Raw genomic sequence first — 17,858 nt, forward strand, 5'->3', positions numbered from 1 at the left:
TTTTTTCCCTTCTTGCAGAGCACATTATTATGTCATCCTGGGCATAATGTTGTGCTTTCCAGAGCACATTGATATTTCTTCTAAGTGCACATTGCTTTGGTTAATAAGTTAACTTTTTTTGTTTTCTGGTGCAGTTTTTGCATTTTTTTTTTCTTTCTTGCAGAGCACATTGTTGTGCCTTACAGTGCATATTGTTGTGTCTTTTAGTTTTAAGATCGTAGACAAAAGTTCAAATGCGGCCGCGCCTTCCCGTGCGGCCGTTTAACAAAAATACACCAATAGTGTTAACAAATGACTCCAATAGTGTTAGGAAAATGCATAACAATGAAATGCACAAAATGCATAATCACTAATTACTAATTTTAGTTGAATATTGTGATCGTTTAAGATTTGTGTTGAAGATTATGTATTAAGTTTAGCATTTTCAATAATTGTTTCATGTTTTTTTGCGATTTGCTGGCCCTGTTCTGGTAAACAACTGAGACCCTCCAAAATCATAATTGTTAAAACTGTCATATGCAAGTTTCAAACCTTTGACCTCTAAGTTAAAATACAATAAATACACATTTCTACCATCTCTTCATTAAACCTTTTAAGATTAATTAAAAACCTTTAATTTTTAATTCTAAACTAGATAGGTAATAATTAAATATTGGGCTTCTAAAATTCGGGGCCCCCTAAAATTGGGGGCCCTGTGCAGTAGCCCAGCTTGCACAGCCTAAAATCCGGCCCTAACCTTCCATAACATATCTGTTATGCCTTCCGGTGCACATTGTTGTAGATCATAGATGGCATATTTTTTTTAAGGGAGAGTACAGTTGATCTAATGCTGAGATTCAACCGCATTTTTCACCTGCGGCCTTCACACCAGATCGATCTACGTGTCCAGATCTAATGGATGAGAAACACTGATTTTTTTTAAAAAAAAGCACGGTGGTATTTTCGTAAATAATTGAACATCGAAGTGCAAGTAAAATGTATTACAAGTGCATGCAAAATGTATTATAGGTGCAAATAAAAATTTACACTGAGCATCAATACTAAGTGCACCTATAGTTATAAGTAGTTGCACCTATAGTTCTAAGTAGTTGCACACATAGTTATAAGTAGTTGCACCTAGGTGCATGAATGTTTGCGGGTGATTTTCAGTGGTATTACTACCTGCTGAACTCAGATCAATGAATGTTAACAAGGCAAAATCACAATGCACTTATAGGTGAAAGTAGGTGCACATATAGTTATAAGTAGTTGCACCTATAATTATAAATAGTTGCACCTATAGTTATAAACACACCCAGGTGCATGAATGTTTGCGGGAAGTGAATGCTAACAAGGCAAAATTACATGCACTTATAGGTGAAAGAAGGTGCATTTGTAAATGATTTTACTTGCACTTCGATGTTCAATTAGTTACGAAAATGCCATCGCATTTTTTTTAAGCTATTAGATCTGGACACGTGTCACGCGCTGATTCGTTCGCATATTCCTTCCTGGGCACTTATTCGCACCTGAGTGCATCCCTATATATATATATATATATATATATATATATATATATATATATATATATATATATATATATATATATATATATATATATATATATATATATATATATATATATATATATATATATATATATATATATATATATATATATATATATATATATATATATATATATATATAGTTGGAAATTTTAGCCAAAATGAAAATTTTGAGTGGCTATTTTGTGGTACAAATATATATTGGTCCACTTTTGATTTGGGTCTGGTCAAAGTGCATTCGGGTTCTTCATAGTGAATTGAAGAAATAAATATATTGTATACTCAAAATAGGTGATAGGTAAATATGAAATTGATTCTCAAAGTGAATCTATTTGGGATGCTAATTAAAAGTAGCAATTCGAATTGTGCCTAATTAGGAAATGTACGAATGGTGATAATCTGCTTAAGTTGTTAAAAGCTTTAATTTGAAAGCTTAATTATGGAAATTGGGAATAGCTCCAATCGGTGCAATTGTTTATAGCACCTTTCGGTTAGTGGTGCTGAGAAGTACCATTTGGTTAATGGTGCTGAGAAGCTCCATTCGGTGTAACACCACTCGGTGCTAATGGCACCTTTTGGGTACGGTTTTTGGTCCCAATTTAAAAAAATTTAGATTTGTACGGACTTTTCGGTCACTCAGGTATTTTGAAATAAGTTATTAATGGTCGGTACGAATTAATTATATATTAATTATATTTTGTAACTGTTGATATTATTTCGATATTAAGTATGACCGTTTCGAACGTTATAATCCAATTATTTAATTCGGATTTATTGTGTCATGAATGCTATTATTCATTCATGTGGGGATTTTTGAAAATTTTAGCTAAAATGGCATTTGAGTGACTATTTTGTGGTACAAATATATGTTGGGTCCGCTTCCGATTTAGATCTGGTCAAAGTGAATTCGGGTTCTTCGTAATGAAACGAATAAATTGATATATTTTACGCTCAAAAGAAATTGATTCTAAAAGTAAGCCTATTTGAGAGAAGTCAAAACTTAAGTTTAAGTTTAGATGTTAATTAAAATTAGCAATTCGAATTGTGCCTAATTAGGCAATGTACGAATGGTGGTAATCTGCTTAACTTGTTAAAACTTTAAGTTGAAAGCTTAATTATGGAAATTGGGATTAGCACCAATCGGTGCAATTGATTGTAGCACCTTTCGGTTAGTGGTGCTGACAAGTACCATTCGGTTAATGGTGCTGAGAATAGGGGTGTAAATGTGCCGAGTCGCTCACGAGCGGCTCAGTCAAACTCGAGCTCGAGCCGAGTTCGAGTGGCTCGTTTACTTATCGAGCACGAGTCGAGCTCACATATTCTATGCTCGTGGCTCGTCGAGCCGCTCGCGAGCCTTATATATATATATATATATATATATATATATATATATATATATATATATATATATATATATTATTAAAAATTAAAATTTTACTCCCTTCTAAGACTTACCCTACTCTAGTACCCTGCAATCCCGCACTCTCGCCCTCATTCCCCCAAGCCCTAACTCTAGAGTCTGGAAGACTGCCGGCCGACGACGACGACCCTTGTTTCCGGTCTCCACATTTGCCGATGACAAACTGACGAAGTTGTTGTAGTGCTGCCTGATAGTCGACTAGTCGAGACCGGACGAAACACCATTCGGTTAATGGTGCTGAGAGCTTGAGAAGCATCATTCGGTGCTGCACCACTCTGTGCTAATGACACCTTTCGGGTGCGGTTTCCCGTCCCAATTTGAAAATCTTTTAGTTTGTACGGACTTCTCGACCATTTAGATATTTTGAAATAGGTTATTATTGGTCGGCACGAATTAATTTCGTAGCCGTTAATATTATTTCGATATTAAGTATGACAGTTTCAAACGTTATAATCCAATTATTTAATTCAGATTTATGGTGCCATGAATGCAATTATTAAATTCATCTCCTATATCGCCATGTTGTTTGGCCAGATTTTTAGAACAAGAACAATTCATTTTTCCTCCAACGATTGTCCTCTTCCCAAAACTCTACCCATTCTTCCTTCGAGCTTGTTGTTCTAGTTCACCGAAGGGCTATAGTTTGAGTGCTAGAACTATAGGTACGTTGATCCATTTTATCCTGAGAGACTGACGCTATAACGTAGCTAGCACTCCCGGGAGGCAGCAAATCAGTTTTAAGGAAAGAGTGTTGGCTCGACTTGGATCTTTCATTTCTTTCTACTTTTGGTGTGTGGGATTATTTTCAAAATTTAAATCCCTTATTTATTTATATAAGGGCACACTCTAATGAGAACAAGTGTCCAAGAGAGAAATAAGAACCATTTACAGCTGTTCACATGTCCAGATCAATGAATAAGATGAAATTTAAAAAAAAAAAAAAAAACGACACGGTGGTATTTTTGTAAATATTTTGAATTTTGGTGCAAGTAAATGTGTTATAAGTGCAAGTAGCTGGTGCACCTTTGCAAGTAAAAAGTGCAAGTAAAATCACTTACAAGTGCAAGTAATTTACCTTGTTAATTATAACATTATGTGCAACTAATTATAACGTTAGGTGCACCTAGTATTAATGCTCAGTATAAATTTTTATTTGCACCTGTAATACATTTTACGTGCACTTGTAATACATTTTACTTTCACTTCGATGTTTAATTTTAAAAAAATCAGTGTTTCTCATCTGTTAGATCTGGATACGTGGACGGATGTTATGTGTTCTGAGTTCTCTCCTGGACGCACCGTTCTCATTTGAACGTGATCACACACACACACACACACACACACACACACATATATATATATATATATATATATATATATATATATATATATATATATATATATATATATATATATATATATTAAGGATCAAATAAAAAAAGCTTCAGCAGGTAAAAAATGTGCACAAATTCTGACCATAGATGCAAGGACGGAGCCAAAGGAAAGGGGGGGGGGGGGGGGGGGGGGGGGGCAACTGCCCCCCTCACTGCACCCCACCCCAACCCATATATAATTTTTGCATGTACATATGTATATATATAGTACAGTTTCAGTATTAGTATGAAAAAACTATCAAATGTCTATGGGAATTGAGTTAGATTAGTTGGTAGAGCAAATGTTTGGTTAATAGTAAATGTCAAAGGTTCAAATCCAAATGTTTGGTTAGATTACAGTTTTTTTTACTCCTTCCCCTTACAGGGCGTTTGGTTGGAGGGATTTTAAATTCCCTTCCCACTTAATTCCCACCTAATTCCAAAGGCCATTAAATTCCGTAGTTTGGTTGGAGATGGAATTGCAATTCCCCCATTTTCATGGAATTAAAATCCCATGTGCCCCCCTGGTATTTTAATTCCTGGGAAAAAAAGATAATGATGAGTCAAAATTACCCCTTCCTTTTTTAACTTAAAATTAATGTCTAACAACAATAATGGATATTTTTGACTTTATACTACTTATTCCCTTTCAATTCCCATGTATACCAAACATTGGAATTGAAATTCCCAGTAATTCTATTCCTGTCAACCAAACACTAGAATTTAAATTCCACTTTATTCCCAGTAATTCAACTCCCATGGAATTACAATTCCTTTCCCACATAATTCCCCCCCTCCAACCAAACGCTCTGTTATGGCTTTAACAGAGTCACGTTTTTAATAGGTAAGGAATATAATAGAAATTGTATTCTATTGTTTGGTTCGGTAAAGGAATAGACTTTAGGAATGTTATTTCAGTGTTTGGTTGGTTTAAGGAATAGAAATAAGATAGATGTGTAAAAGACATAACTATCCTTATACAAAATATATAATATTATTATGATTATTATTATTATGATGATGATGATTAGTATTATTAGGATTAAGATTTTTGTGCTCGCATGGGTAGCTCAACTGGTCATAGAGGTAAAATTTTGGAAGAATGACGAGGGATCGAGTCTCACCAGCCACAGTGTGGGAGCAACCTCTCAAAGTGAGGGGGGGCTCCTTGTGCAATGAATTGCGACAACCTAGGTACCTAGGTAGGTCTTCGTCTACCGCCCAAAGTGAGAGTGCGTAATCTCCCAGAACTCTGTTCGTAATCTCCCATGTGACACCCCGCCCAAAGTGAGAGTGAGGGGGGCTCCTTGTGCGATGAAATGTCTAGTGATGGTGGTGATGGAATTAGAGGGGTCGTGATTGCTTGTCCTCTAGGTTAGAACTCTGTTCGTAATCTCCCATGTTGCTTGTCCTCTATGTTAGAACTCTGTTCGTAATCTCCCATGTGACACCCCACCGTCTTGGATATATTTCTTGAGTGAGTGAGGGGGGCTATGAATCGCGACAACCTAGGTTTAGTGATGATGGAATTAGAGGGGTCGTGATTGCTTGTCCTCTAGGTTAGAACTCTGTTCGTAATCTCCCATGTGACACCCCACCGTCTTGGATATATTTCTTGAGTGAGGGGGACTCCTTGTGCGATGAATCGCAACAACCTAGGTCTAGTGATGGTGGTGATGGAATTGGATATATTTCTTGAGTGAGTGAGGGGGGCTATGAATCGCGACAACCTAGGTTTAGTGATGATGGAATTAGAGGGGTCGTGATTGCTTGTCCTCTAGGTTAGAACTCTGTTCGTAATCTCCCATGTGACACCCCACCGTCTTGGATATATTTCTTGAGTGAGGGGGACTCCTTGTGCGATGAATCGCAACAACCTAGGTCTAGTGATGGTGGTGATGGAATTAGAGGGGTCGTGATTGCTTGTCCTCTAGGTTAGAACTCTGTTCGTAATCTCCCATGTGACACCCCACCGTCTTGGATATATTTCTTGATTTGTTAGAATTGTGGTGTTCTTGTGAATCTTGGTTGTATTTCTTGGCCCTGTTGCGTCCTGTTTTGTTTTGACAAAATGGAGAACAATATGCGTCCACCTTAGGGTTGTTATTGAGGGTTGTTGTTATTGGTTGGACACAAGTACACAACCTACTAAATTTGGATCAAATAACACTACTGAGTTGTAAAAGCCTCCCTTGACGAGACCTGGTTTGGTCGGAATGCGAGAACCTTCAGACGTCGATATCGAGTGGTCGACCACTACTCATCGTGGTCGCCTCACCAAGGTGGAGACAACCACCGATTCAGATCGGTCGAGGAGAATTGGGGTAAAATAGAAAATTGCACCTTTAGGTTATTCCGGAGAACTCATGAATAGTCTAATACCAGGCCCCCCAAGGAATCTCCATTCCCCTTGCAAGGGGAATAGGTCATTCCCAGAAACATTGTTCCTGGAAATAGATGTCCTTACCAAAGAAAGGAATAGGCATATTATTGAGAATGATGTTTCATTCCAAGCCTATTCCGCGAACCAAACGTGCCATTAATATTTTTTTTTGACAACGCCATTAATATTTAATATACACATATATATATTATTGAAATTTACGGAATATGATCATGCTTTGTGATTGATTAAACAAATTTGAAATATATATGATAATTAACATTAATTTTTGTGGTACCTGGAGAGTTTGCAGAACATTGTTTCGGTTGATAGGGGAGTGAAGGACAATTTCGTGTTGTTGGCGAATCATAGTAACCTTTGATCTAACAGACTGGATCTTACTTGCACAAGATTTGACATTTCTTCTATAGTAGTAGTTGCGAGCCGCATCCTTAGCTTCATTCACAATAGTTTGGAAGGTTTTCACCATTAAAACATCGACAGATGCAATTCGGTTCTTGTAAGCTTCCTGGAGCCTGGCATTAATCATTTGGATATCGAAGCTAACATCCTTTAACTCTGAATATAAGCCAGGAGGCCCACCACCCCACTCTACATAGTGAACCATATCGTTTACCGCTTGTTCTATTATTGAGTCCGTGTCTGTCACTATTGGTTCCTTTCCCTGAAGAAAAAATTCCTAATAAAGGTTCTATAAAAGGAATTAATCAAGGCATGTCAGACTTACAGTTTCTTTAAAATTGATATGCTTCTTCACGAGTGTGTTAGTAGCCTTGGAAATCAGTTTCGCATAATATAATGAATTAATACAAAATATTTGTGTACTCAAACTCGAATAAAACAAAAATCAAATAGGAAGAAAAACGAATAAAAATAAGAAGATGTGGGGGGTGGGGGTGGGGGTGGGGGTGGGTTGAAGATAATTTTAATTAAAAAATAGTAGTATATGTTATTTAATAATAATAATAATAATAATAATAATAATAATAATAATAATAATAATAATAATAATAATATTAATATTAATAATAATAATAATAATAATAATAATAATAATAATAATAATAATAAGTTTAATGAAAGGTTTAATTGTTTTGACTAATAAGATTTTTTCTCCAATATAGATCGATAACCAATTGGAAACTTAATATTACATCTAACAATAGGACTAATTGTAGCTAGTTAATTATTATATTGAGCAATTAGTAATTTAGTATAAATAACCATCCCATAATATGAAGCAGATTCTATAAAATTACGAGTGTCTATAGATTGAGGGAAATTAATTAGTCAAACCGACCAAGTCAATTGTTCGTAACAATAACAATAGGGGGTAAGTAACTGGGTGATATATAATTTTATTCCTAATCATTTTATTATATTGACTACTCCGTATTATTTTAATAAAAAATAATTATTTTTTTGAATGCCACTGGCTCTATTACAATATAGTATTTGTTAATAAATTAAGACTCAAACTTACAACCTTTCACATGGAAGTCCAACCCGGATACCATTAGACCACATAGTCTTAGTATCTCTCCTAAAGTTTGGATGTTCATGAATTAACTTATAATAAAAGATTAAAGTGTTTCAAGAAATAGAACTCACTAAAACAATAAATGGGGAAGTTAGGATAGATAATTAGTTACCATTTCAGAGTGTATGAGGAGCTGGAATCCACAGTTTTTGAGCTGCTTTTCTTTGACCTCTTTTGCAGACTGAACAGCACTTTCACTCGCGTGAAACAATTCCATCACCTCAAGGGTATGAACATTAGCAAAAGCTTCTGGAATTTTTTGTAGAGAGCTACAATTTCGAAGGATTAGACTTCGTAAAGCTGGGAAGCTATTCTCTGTGGCCAACTTCCAAATCATTAGGTTGGTCCTTCCAATGCGCAAATATTGAAGGCGTTTGAAAACAACATCATTGCTTAGTTCCCAATTCTCCCCCATGAATGCATAGTCATCCAACTTCAGCACCTCAAGCTCCTCTAGCCACCCCAATACTGTCATATCTTTCCACTCAAACAGTGTGCCGGAGAAGCTCAACTTTTTTAGCCATGGGGCATCCAGGATCCGGCTTGGGAATGTTAACACTTTATCATATTGACCATAGAGCTTCAAGTTTTCTAGGCATGTTAGAAAACTCATTCTTAGTTCCATTAGAAATTTTGATAAATCCCCACGAATACCTAATTTTTGGAGGTTAGGGGTACTCCATAAGCCGCCCCCCATTAAGTCACTTGGTGGTGATATTGTAGAAAGTGTGCGGATGTTTTTATTTTCACCTCTTTCAAAAGGAAAGGGTGGTAATTGCAGAGAGGTATTGGTGTGTACATGTCTTAACTTTTCCATGTTCCATATGCCTCCATCAATTTGTAGTGTCCTTGCTGTGGTTTCGATCACTAAAGTCTCCAATCCACGAAGATTTTTAAATGATTTGGAGAGGGAATCGAGATTAATGCTTTTGATAGCAAGATACCTAAGGAGATGTAAGTTGTAAAGCTCATCCGGTTGGAACTCATCATCAAACTTGATGGAGAATTCAATGTTCAACACCCTAAGAAGTGGAAAGGTGTTTGAGATGGTTGCTAATTCCTCTTTTCTAAAAGAAGGCCCACCCTTTAGTGAGGAAAACAACAACAAAGAATGAATATGTTTGCCAAATGGGCATAAACTCCTCTTCTGGTTGTAGGATTTGATGAGGACATCAAATTTGCTAGTAAAGGAGTGAAAACAAAGACGACGAGTTGAAGAAATATTCTCATGAGAAGTATTCTCATCTAATCTTTGTCCCTCATCCATTACATAAAACAAATTTATCCTTGCACCTTCACTTTTGCAAAACACGTGCAATGTGCTGTGGATACAACAACTTTTTATTTGTCCATTTACTCTTCGTTTTACCACCACCACAAGATTTTTATCCACTAGATCAATTAAATATTTTTGAGCTTCAACTTCTGCGTCTAAAGCATACCCCTGCTCATCTATTGTTGGAATAAATTCTTCAGCAATCCACATACGAATCAACTTCCAAACGACAATCTCATGTCCCATGGGAAAACAAGCAAAATATAGGAAGCAATTTTTGATCTTCTCATCAGACAAATCATTGTAAGTTATTTTTATTCTGTCACGGTAGATTTGACCTTCTCGATTAATTTCTAAAAATGGATTTTTAGCAACCCGTTGCCAGTCAGCAATATTCCTACGTTGACGTAGCATACCACCAACCGCTACTAGCGCTGGTGGTAATCCATTGCATTTATTTGCTATTTCTTTCCCACACTTTCTAATACTTGGTCATTGCATCCCTTTGTATCAAAAGCATTATTTTTCAATAGCAACCAACCTTCCTCATTGCTTAACTTTTCTAAATTATGAGATTTCCAGTTAGAATCAACTACATTGCCATATGGGGAGGTCACCAACACCCTACTTCCTTTCAAGTTTGTAGGGAATACAACTTTAAAAGTATCCCAATCATCTTTTTTTTGTACATCATCCAATACAACAAAATACTTTTGATTCTTTAGACGTTCACATATTTCACGTGCCAGCCCTTCTTCAGTCATCATGCTAATATCTTTGGTACCGCTGGTAATTTGACAGAGGATGTCAATAAATTTTTGTTTTCTATCAAAACCTTGTGAAACATGAACCCAAATGTACTCCTCAAAATTTTTGTGAGTAATGCATTGATCCTCAAAAATCATCGAGGCAATTATAGTTTTTCCAGATCCAGTTATCCCTACAATTGGGATGACAATAAAATTATCGGGGATGCCTCTATGAAAGCATTTATGGTCTTCAAATCATTTTCAAATCCAAATACCTTGTCTTTCTCTACCGTTGGTCGAACCTAAATAATTGAAGAAGCTAGGATCATTAAACACTAATCAAGTGCTAATTAACTTGATAAATACAAATATTCAATTAAGTTCACTTCCAAATCATTATTAGTATGTACTATGTACTCTTCAAATGCTCAAACCATCTTTTTATTTGAACAATCTAAGTTATAATTTCTCTCACACACACACACACACACACACACACACACACACACACACACACACACACACACATATATATATATATATATATATATATATATATATATATATATATATATATATATATATATATATATATATATATATATATATATATATACAATTCAGTTTTAACCTACCCACGAAGCCGTACATTATATTATTTATCTTTGGTGTCCAATTCAAAATTGAAAACCATGAATACAAGAATTGTAATTGTTTCGTCAAGTACCTTATGCTCAGTTAGTATCTCTATGACTTTCCTTCAGTTTATTAAAATGTTGAAAATATATTCTTTCATTCAAAACAAATTAATAGAATGAAAGTAATAAATAACACACCCGTTATTGTCTAGCTTTGCTTTTTGCTATTAAGGATTAGAAGACCATAGAAGTTTGGCCCACAAAAACTGGAGAAAAATCAACTGTTGGAATTGCGATAAAGTATAAACTACTTAAGAAATTAAACTCTAAGCCTAATTAAAATTAGTGAGCCAACTAACTTTACTTCGTTGAGATTTTCCTCTCTAGCCGTATCTAGGGTTTTTTTCTCCATCTAGGGTTTCTGCCTAGTTTTCCGACAATTCCAATACTTTTCTGCGGTGGTTCCGACGTGTCTAGGTGACGAAGGAGTGCTTCGAACGACTAGCGTGATTAACTGAATGGCGTCGACATCCATTGGAGGAGAGATAGCAGGTCTCACGTCGAGATGGGCTAATCTCGTCCTTGAGGAGGAAGAGGGGACGTTGATCCCGGGCGAGGCGGAGGATGATGACGACCGGGATGAGAACGAGGAGGAGACTTGGGTATTGATCGGGCGGTTTCTAACGGAGAAAGCGATCAAAGTTGAATTCATGCGCCAAGTACTTGCTTCAGTCTGGCAACCGGTGCGTGGTGTGCAGGTGACGGAGGTGCAACCGAAATTGTTTATGTTTGTTTTCTATCATTACACGGATATACAGTATGTGTTGGAGGGAGAACCGTGGGCGTTCCAAAATCACACGCTAGTTTGCAAACAACTCCCGCCAGGTGCAATTCCAACGGAGGTTACTCTGAATACGGTGGAATTATGGGTACAATGCTATGACTTGCCGTTTGGTTACACTTCGGATAAAATTCTTGAGCAGGTTGGGAATTTTTTGGGGGAGTTTATTAAGCTGGATGATCGTTTCCTTGATGCGCCATGGCTAACGTATTATCGAATACGTGTTGCAATCCCGGTGGACAAACCGATCAAACGAAGAATGAGAATGTTGAAACGTGATAAGACATATTGCTGGATCAATTTCAAGTATGAAAGATTGCATACTTTTTGTTTTTACTGTGGAATGATGGGACATGCTTATAGATTTTGTCTGAAAGCTTGGAATGCAACTTTACCGGTGGATCAGTTCCCATATAGTGATGATTTGCGAGCAGGGGGAGTGCGTGGTCCGAGGGAGATAGGGGACCCATGGTTGGTGCAATTGGGGGGAAAGTCGAAGGGGGATGGTTCGCTGGCTGTGAGGAGGGGTACGGGTTTTGTGGAAGGGGAGGGCAGTTTAGAGGGAGAGGGCGGTTTGGAGGGAAAGGGTGATTTGGAGGGGGGACGGGTTATGCGTGCAGTAATGAAGAGGAGAAGGGGAATGGATGGGGGTGGTAGGGGGCATCGGGTGGGTGAGGGAGTGGAGGAGGAAAGAGATATAGCAATGACAGATGTTCAAAAAAACTTGCAGATGGTGGGTGCTGCGGTGCAGACCCGCCCGACCCAATGAGTACTTTGAGCTGGAACTGCCGTGGCTTGGGTAATCCACGAACAGTTCGGGAAATTGAGGACATGGTGTCCCGTAAGAAACCCGATTTTGTATTTCTAATGGAGACCAAGGTTAACCGGGATCATGCAGAACGGCTTCGGATTAAGCTTGGTTTTGATGGTCTTTTTAATGTTGATAATTCTGGATTGAGTGGAGGCTTGGCATTGTTATGGAGAACAAATAATACAGCAAGTTTAATAAGCTATTCTGATAATCATGTAGACATTGAAGTGAGTATGCCGGGGTTTGATAAATGGAGGATGACTGGTTTCTATGGCTTCTCGAAACGTCCACAGAGAAGGGAGTCGTGGGACCTTATTCGTTCATTAGTAGGAAAATCTGATCTGCCATGGGTAATCATTGGAGATTTTAATGATCTCTTATTTCAGTATGAGAAACGAGGAGGAAATCCCCATCCAGACAGCTTGTTACGGGGTTTTGGAGAGACAATTGAAGAGTGTGGTTTGACACAATTACCAATGTCTGGATATCCCTTTACTTGGGAGAAGGGGAAAGGAACACCAAACTGGATAGAGGAGAGATTGGATAAGGTTTTGGCCACTCAGGATTGGAGGGAGTTGGTAGCGGATGCAAATGTGCAGAATATTCTAACCCGAAAGTCAGATCACTCAGCTCTTTTCCTTGGGATTCTCAATCTTCGGGAAAGGAGGGGTGGCCTGAGAAGAGGTTTTAGATTTGAGATGGCATGGCTACATGATGAAGGATGTCGAGCGGTGGTGGAAAAATCATGGGGCGAAGGGAGAAGTAGGGGATTGCAGGAGTGTGTCACATTATGTGGTGACCGGTTAACACGCTGGGGTGGAGACCGATTCCATAAGTTTGGTGAAAAAATATTGTGCTTACGTAGAGAACAATTGCGCCTCAGAGGGTGTACGGATCCAGTGTCTCTAGCCGAGTTTCAGATATTAGAAGAATGCTTGACACGTGTTGAATTGCAAGAAGATACTTACTGGAGGCAGAGGGCCAAGCAGCATTGGCTCAAGGATGCGGATGCAAACACCAGGTTTTACCACAGGTATGCTTCTCATCGAAAGAAAAAGAATGCTATTACTAAAATTATGAATGATAATGGGGTTTGGATTGAGGGGGAAGCCATGAGGAATATTATCTTGGATTATTATCGTGGTATTTTTAACTCAAGTTCTCCTGTAATTAATAATGATTTCTTTGAGAGTATACAACCACGAGTAATGGCTATACAGAATGAGGGGTTATTGCGCCCATTTGAAGAGAGTGAGGTAAAATCTGCATTGTTTTCAATGTATCCTGATAAAGCACCAGGCCCGGATGGGATGAACCCCGGATTCTACCAACACTTCTGGGATGTGGTGGGGTCTGATGTTTCTTCTTATATTGTGAATTGTCTGAATACTTGCTCGTTACCTGGTAAACTGAATGAAACGAATATTATTTTGATCCCAAAGAAGAAAACCCCGGAGATGATCTCTGACTATAGGCCAATTGCTTTGAGTAATGTCATTTATAGGATTATGGCCAAGGTTATTACTGCCAGAATGAAACCACTAATGGAGAACATTATATCTGAGTCTCAAAGTGCGTTTATATCTGAGAGACTAATTACAGATAATATCTTGATAGCTGCGGAAGTTGGACATGTTGGGTTGGGCTTCCCTCCTATGTGGTAAATAGCTCATGTTTGGACCAAGCCAATTTGTATCCACTATAATTTTTGTTGGACCTCCACTCATCTTGAGCCCTAATTATTATTAGGAAAAAGGGCCAAATTAGCCACTGAACGTAACGCGATTGTGCAATCAGGCCACTCAACCTAAAAAAAATTCAATTAGCCCATTCAACAGCCCAAATTCGTCCAATTTCACCTCCCAGCCGGTAATGACCCCTTCTTCCCGGTTGAGCGGTGATGTGGCGGTACACTTGGCAATTTTTTTCCACTTTGTTGTATATGTTTATTTCCAGCATGTAATTAGACTACAAAAAGGCCAATTTGTAAGCAATCCCCATTTTCATTCTGCGAGGCTTACCCTAAATCTCAAAATCAATCCCCCTTCGAAATTCCCATTTTCTTTGCCTTTCATCTTCAATCGTGGAATTGTTCTTGATTTTGTATTTGTTTCTTGTTCCACGGTCGCCTTTCTTCTTCATTCGCATGTGTAGAAGAAACTCCAATGGCATTTTCGAATTCAAGGTCGTCTTCAAGTTCTCCAAGGATACCAAATCGCAATTATACTTTTCAATATGAGCCATGTTTGTACTGCAAATGTGGGCTGAAATCCCCATTATGCACAGCTCGTGAGAGTGGAAGAAAATTTTTTGGGTGTCAAAATTGGAAGGTTAGATTTCTTATTTTTGTTGTTTGTTATTTTGGTTTGAGATTGTATTAGGATTTGTTGTTTGTTATTTTCAGGGCAATGGATGTGGATTTTTGCTTTACGCTGAGGATTTGATGCAAGGAATGGGAGCTATGGAGTATGAATCTACCAAGATTGATGTAATGGAGTTAAAAAGGATTGTTGAAAGTTTAAGAGATGAAGTTGTGGTGGTCCAAACAAGATTGGGGAGGATTGAAGAAGCCACAACGAAGAAAATTGGTAGAATTGGCCATCATAATTGTTTTAAGATGGTTAAACTTGTAGGTGTTGGAGTTGTAATTGTTTTAGCTGCATTTGTATGGCTTAACCTGTTACGTTTATAAAAAAAAAAAAAAATCTGGACTTGCTTGTATTATGTAGATAAAGTGTTTATTTTTATAAAAATTGGTTGTTTATTCATTTGGATGTGTTCACTAGGGATGTGTTAAATAATTGGGATGTGTTAAATGGTTTATGAATGTTTGTGTTCACTGGTTTAAGCATACTATTAGCCATTCACAGCCACTCAAAGCATAAAACCAAAAGGATAAAACCAAAAAAAAGCATATTGTAAGCATAAGCATAAAACCAAACTGCAATCATAAGATAAAACCACAAGCCATACTCAGAACACTGTCCATAAATGGTTTAACCAAACTGCAAGTATAAGATAAAACCATAAGCCATACTCAGAGCTAAAACCATAAACTATAAGATAAAACCATAAGTCATACTCGAAGCTAAAAGCATAAGCCATGAAGTCAAAAGATAAACCATTAACCATAAATCATTCACATGTGTTCACTGGCTGTTTACATCAGTGTCAAAAAATGAAAGCATTAACCATATACATTAGGCCACACACAGTTTACTAAGTTAAGCCATTCACAGCCACTAACAAAAGATTAGGCCAAATGCAGTTTACTAAGTTAAGGCATTCACATCCACTAACAAAAGATTAGGCCACAACTTGTTAAGCCATTCACTGTTTCTTCTTGGCAGCAGTTGCACTTGTTTTCCCTCCTACTAATAGCACTTGTTGTCCTCTTCTTCCAGGCTACAAAATGCAAACAAAAGGTTAATACATTATGCATGTAATTTATAACCATGAATAGTACATAAATTTCAGAACCATGGATTAACTTACATTTAATATTTGTGCTCCAGTATTTGGGTTTATGTATACACCAAATCCACCACCAGATGTTTTCCTTTGTTTACTTTTCCTAGTAGTTGATGCAGAACCAGAGGCTGAAGCACCAACAGAGGTTGAAGCAGCAACAGAGGGTGAAGCACTAGCTGTAATAGAAGTTGAGGCAGCAACAGAAGCTAAGGCAGTAGGTGGCATAGAACTCTTTGCAGGACAAACTCTATTTTGATGTCCCTTTTGTTTACAAATCGAACATGTCATCACTCTACCTTGCCTTGATATTTTCCCAATTGGAGGTTCTGTAGGCTCTCTGGTTCTTTTTTTCTTGGGCCTACCAGTCATTCGCCTTGGTAAGGGAGCTAAGATTTCTTCACAATTAGTCCTAGGCCAGCTGATTTCCCCATTGAGAGGCTGGATAGTATGACTATAAATTCTCTTGTAAACTTCCTTGGAGTAGCATTGATCAATGTATTGTTCTGGATCTTTGCCTAGATCAAATATGGCACAACATGCATGTGCACAAGGTATACCTGTGAGGTCCCAAGATCTACATGAACATGTTTTTGCTTGTAGCTTCACCTTGAATTGTTGCATGCCCTTCTTGATCTCATAGCCATCATTCCCGTTGAAGTCAACATGCCAACCTATACTTTCAACTATGTTCTCATTCAGTTTTTTCATTATCCTAGGTCCAAAGTTACCAGGCCATTTCTCTACCTGTTTTCTACACCTTGCAATCCTTGTCATGGTAGCTACCCTTATATCTTCCAACATCTTCACTATTGGTTTGCTCCTTGCCTTAACAATCGTTCCATTAAAGGCCTCACACATGTTGTTATCCACTGAATCACACTTCACTTCTGTTCTCATAAAAGCCTTGCACCAGAATTTTGCTGGGTAGTTAGCCAAATCTGCTTTAGCTTGTGCATCCCTTTTTCCAACTCAGGAAAATCACAATTTGGATTATAAGATGGCAACCTATATTTCTTAGATGGAGGTGTGATATGTTGTGTAACTTCCTCTTCTTCAGATTCTTGAGTTGGTGGGTCTGCTGAGTCATAATAGTAGTCATCACTACATGCATCTCTCTCAGTTTTTTTTTTGGTACTCTCATCTAGGTTAGCTTCAATCTCTTTAGCTTTGGTGGTCTTAACATTTCCCTTAATTGCCTTCTCATTTCCCCTAACAGTATGCTCATCTTCCCCTTCATTCTCTTGTGTAACTCCTCCAATATCATTTTCCAAATCAGTAAAGTCATTGTCCTCACCCTCAGAGTCATTATCTTCTCCATCACCTTCATTACCTTCATCACCATTCCCTTCATCATCAGTCCCTTCATCACCATTCCCTTCATCATCAGTCCCTTCATCATCACCATTTCCTTCATCACCATTCCCCTCACACCCAGACATTGGAATTAAATCAGTCTCACCTATTCCATGATCCACATATATATCACATGACTTAAATCTAACTGCTATGCCAATAAGGTCTAACGTAGTTGCATCATTCCACAAAACTCTTAGTTTGTCTAATGGCTCATGGACTGCTTTATAATATAGTGTCTCTATTTTTCCATACTGCCCTTCTTTTATAGACCTGACTAAGTGTGGGAATGAAAGCAAATCAGGGTCTGTGTCAACATGCCAAACATCCCCATTTATGTACTGCAATTGTGATGAATCCTTAACAAAATTTCCCCCATGGTGTATTATTAGTTCAACACTGCCCATCACTACAGAACCTAACAACAAACAGCTC

At 37.6% G+C, this 17,858-nt stretch overlaps 2 protein-coding genes across 2 annotated transcripts in view; both read right to left on the minus strand.

The window, feature by feature from the left end:
- LOC109181374 overlaps positions 1-17,858 on the minus strand; it is a 289,298-nt gene that overhangs the window by 176,747 nt on the left and 94,693 nt on the right. The window lies entirely within an intron of this gene.
- Positions 15,704-17,425, minus strand: LOC109181378. Its single transcript, XM_019331128.1, has 2 exons — positions 16,095-17,425; positions 15,704-16,004 (listed from the first exon to the last, which is right to left on the minus strand). The coding sequence occupies exons 1-2, from the start codon at positions 16,965-16,967 to the stop codon at positions 15,930-15,932; spliced, it is 948 nt and encodes a 315-aa protein (XP_019186673.1). The 5' UTR covers positions 16,968-17,425; the 3' UTR covers positions 15,704-15,929.

The sequence above is a fragment of the Ipomoea nil genome, unplaced genomic scaffold (assembly GCF_001879475.1).
Source record: "Ipomoea nil cultivar Tokyo-kokei standard unplaced genomic scaffold, Asagao_1.1 scaffold1043, whole genome shotgun sequence".
Taxonomy (NCBI): domain Eukaryota; kingdom Viridiplantae; phylum Streptophyta; class Magnoliopsida; order Solanales; family Convolvulaceae; genus Ipomoea; species Ipomoea nil.